This window comes from Nicotiana sylvestris, chromosome 9 (genome assembly GCF_000393655.2).
Source record: "Nicotiana sylvestris chromosome 9, ASM39365v2, whole genome shotgun sequence".
In the NCBI taxonomy this organism is placed as follows: domain Eukaryota; kingdom Viridiplantae; phylum Streptophyta; class Magnoliopsida; order Solanales; family Solanaceae; genus Nicotiana; species Nicotiana sylvestris.
Genome location: NC_091065.1, coordinates 124,587,161 through 124,590,962, shown reverse-complemented (window position 1 = coordinate 124,590,962; position 3,802 = coordinate 124,587,161). Strand labels below are relative to the sequence as shown.

Genomic DNA, 3,802 nt, shown 5'->3' with positions numbered 1-3,802 from the left:
CCAAGTGATAAACAAAGAACAAGTAAGAAAGCAATAAATGCTAAATGGCCTCGATCCAGTGAGGGCAAGTGAGTTTTAGAAAGAGAGAGAGATAGATATTATTGCACTTGAGTAGAATAGTTGGAGCTCTACCTTTACAGGGTGTTAGTAACTCCCCTTTTATAGAAAGGGGGGGCCCAAACTTAGTACAAGATACGTTGCGTGATAAAAAAGAAATGGGATGGGACAACCGGCTAGCTTTATGACATACACGCGGCCTAGTGTCGAGCCGCTTGAATAGACCTGATCGCCCCCGGGTGCATTTTTCAGGAGATTCCTACGTTCGTCGGGACTTCGATAGACATTGTCCTTGGCAGGGCACTGGCCGATCTCGAGGGAAGTGACTGGATCGAGATCCCGAGCTTCCGGGATCACCCTTCAAAGCATTTTGTCGAGGAGAAATCGACCTCCCAGATTTCACCGCGCACAAAGTTCCATTAAATAAACATCTTTCAATCTCTATAATAGTTGTGTAATTAAATTGGGAACTTATGGTTTTCAATCACCATACCAAGAGTTCCAATACTTATTCATACTCATATTCCCTTAATAAATCCATACATGTAAGTCTAAGGGTGTAGGATTACCTTTTTGGAAGAAATCTTGCAAAACCCTCCTTTGAATTTTTGAAGAAATCCCTTGAAGATCTAAGTATTTTATGTGTAAATTTCATCAATACTAGTGTATAAATGATGGAATTCACACCAAGATAATGGGGATTACTTACCTTGAAGATGGGAGGGGTTGGAGGTCTTGAGAGGGTGGAGGAAAACCCTAAAATTCGTCCAAATGAAGTGGGAAAAATAACCCCCGAAGGTTTCATATCAAAATAGGGTCAGGTTGAAAAACGAAGATTTGCACAGCCGCGACACATGGGGCACCGCGTGGGGAAGCATGGCAATGAAATATGTGTCTAGGAACAAAATTTGGAGGTGCTCTGATAATCTATACAGGCACGCCGGTAGTGTAAAATTTTGCCAGTATTTGGCAATTTGGTCATAACGTCTGGTAAGAGTGTCCAAATAACGAACGGTTTGAAGAGTTAGAAACTAGACTCGAAGATATTTCATTTGATAGGTTGTGCATCGCATAACACCTTATATAAATGTAGATATGCTCGTCCAAAGTATAGTCTTATGCGTTCTCATTTAGAATTTTAGTCTATCATGTAATTTTCCAACTTGGCTTAGACTTAGGTCTTTCCTTGGACCCCAAATGACTTATGATATGCCTCGTACACTTATTATCATAACCGATTGATAACCACCACGTTAATACTCATTTAATTCATCCATAACTAATTCAAATTTATGTAGTGTTACATTATCTCCCCCTTGGGATCATTCGTCCTCGAATGATTGTCATGGCTGTATCTTCGGCTAACTCCGGACCTTAAATGAGTCTGGTGGGAACATGAACTTTCATTAATACTTGCATACTAAACTGAATGAATACTCGATTACTGAACTGATGAGATACTGAACTGAATATGTGCTAGACTGAATGGCTACTAAACTGACTAAACACCGAAAGACATGGAGATTGTAATATAAGGTCTGAATGAGAAGGTTAGATACCTTCGACATTTCTCCAAAATACCTACCAGCTAACAGAGCATAATACTAGCTCCACATGGCATCATAATACGCATAACATGAAACATATACGTGAATACTAGTCTGTCACAGATACGTAAATCCTGAACTAGCATGGATATATGAATAATAAGCTGGAACAAATAATTGATTGCTGAACTGACGTGAATATCTGATCACTGAACTCACATCAATATCTGAGTATTAAGCTGGCATGAATATCTGAGTACTGGACTGACATGAGTATCTGAGTACTGAACTGGCTTGAATATTCTAACATGAGATCTGAATAATAGAAACATAAATGTCGTGACATGAGATCTGAATACTGGAAACTTGAATGTTATAACATGACACGTGAAAATATTGGTGTACAACAACTAATTATGGTGGAAATTCTAACTCATAAGCTACTTACCCTATCCTTCATAGGATCCTATATGGGCCAATGTATCTAGGATTGAGCTTTCCTTTCTTCCCAAATCTTATAACACCTTTCTCAGGCGAAATGTTTAGAAACACCCAATCATCAACTTGAAACTCTAGGTATCTATGTTGCATGTTTGAATAGGACTTTTGGCAACTCTGAGCTGTCTTCAAATGCTCTTGAATCAACTTGACTTTCTCCATAGACTGATTGACCAAATCTGGTCCCAGCAACTCCGCTTCGCCAACTTCGAACCAACTAATTGGCAATTTGCACCTTCGCCCATAAAAATCATGCTTTCAAAATGAGCGAGATAATCCTATTATAAGGTCCATATTTATCATCTCCACTAAAGGATATTTGTGTTCTAAGATAAACACTTGATTTTCTGCTGCTCGACTTTCACTTGCTGACAATTCAGACACTTGGTCACAAAATCTGAAACTTTCTTTTTCATGTCATTCCACCAATAAATATCCTTAAGATCATGATACATCTTTGGGAAACCTAGGTGGATAGAATACCTATAGTTGTGGGCTTCTGACACAATACGCTCTCTGAGCTCGTCTACATCTGGAACGCATAGTCTACCTCTGTATCTCAAAGTACCATCATCTCCCCCTTTTTCAAAAGCCATCGTCTTATGCATGTGAATCCCCTCTTTCAGCTACACCAAGTAGGGATCATCAAACCATTTCTCCTTCACTTCGGCTTCTAAGGAGGAACAGGTCTTGTTCTACACAACAACTCCGCTATCTTTGGTGTCCGAAAGTCAAACTCTTACCTTGGCTAAGCAGTGGACTTCTTTCAACATAGTTCTCTTGTCTACATTTTTCATGATCTATACTTCCCACATTTGATTATCTTTTTAAGTACTTCATGAAAACACCTATAGTATTGTTGTGAGCTAAGTCACTGACCACTACTCGGAATATTAGAGTCTCGTGCAATGGCACTGCCCTCGTAATACATAACTGGGCATGATTTTATAGCTTATCTGTGATCACTTTATCATTAATAACTAAGCTCGGTGGTCATTCTACTCACTTTGTATTTCTTACACATGCTAGGCATATTCCTTATGGTAATTATACAATTTTCCCTCATTACCGAACTGATTTTCTTTTCCATATCCATGCTAACTATTCGGTTTTTAAATCTCTAACTTGACTTACTGAAAAAAATTTCTTCACCCCTTAGACCAAAGGTCTTATACTTGCGGATCCTTCTATTTTTGTTGGGATCCAAATAACCTTCCTTATTTTCTGCAATTCTTTGCACTCTACGTCAATGACGACTCATCTCCCAACTTACTTCTAAGCTAGGAAAAATTAAATTATTCACATAACGAAAAGCTAATGTATTCACACCTATCATACACAATCTTTGTGTATGAACTGCATAAAGCATAAACTGCGGCCTCAGGCCCAAAGATGCATAAAGCATAAACTGCGGCCTCAGGCCCAAAGATGCATAAAGCATTAACTGCAGCCTTAGGCCCAAAGATGCATAATGCATTAACTGCGGCCTCAGGCCCAAAGATGCATAAAACATTAACTACGGCCTCAGGCCCAAATATAGGTGTTCGACATTCAGGAATTTAAAATTAGGAATTGAGAATTATACTGCAATACATAATAGTGAAATACTAAATTATGCTGAGTTACATGATACTGGAATACTGGATCACAGTGAGTTACCTAATACTGGAATACTAAATCATATTGAGTTACATAATACT

The 3,802-nt window shown here is 38.6% G+C and overlaps 1 protein-coding gene across 1 annotated transcript; it reads right to left on the bottom strand.

Annotated features, from left to right (window-relative positions):
- Window positions 1-2,060: 2,060 nt before the first annotated feature.
- On the bottom strand, window positions 2,061-2,698 carry LOC138878167 (uncharacterized). Its single transcript, XM_070157833.1, has 2 exons — window positions 2,442-2,698; window positions 2,061-2,337 (listed from the first exon to the last, which is right to left on the bottom strand). The coding sequence occupies exons 1-2, from the start codon at window positions 2,696-2,698 to the stop codon at window positions 2,061-2,063; spliced, it is 534 nt and encodes a 177-aa protein (XP_070013934.1).
- Between the last annotated feature and the right edge of the window lie 1,104 nt (window positions 2,699-3,802).

Bases quoted from the DNA above. Each gene is read 5' to 3' on its own strand.
- LOC138878167 (XM_070157833.1), bottom strand. From the start codon at position 2,698: ATGGCTTTTGAAAAAGGGGGAGATGATGGTACTTTGAGATACAGAGGT. The intron at 2,338-2,441 runs GTGTTTATCTTA...TTATGGGCGAAG, and splicing joins GTCGAGCAGCAGAAAATCAA to GTGCAAATTGCCAATTAGTT.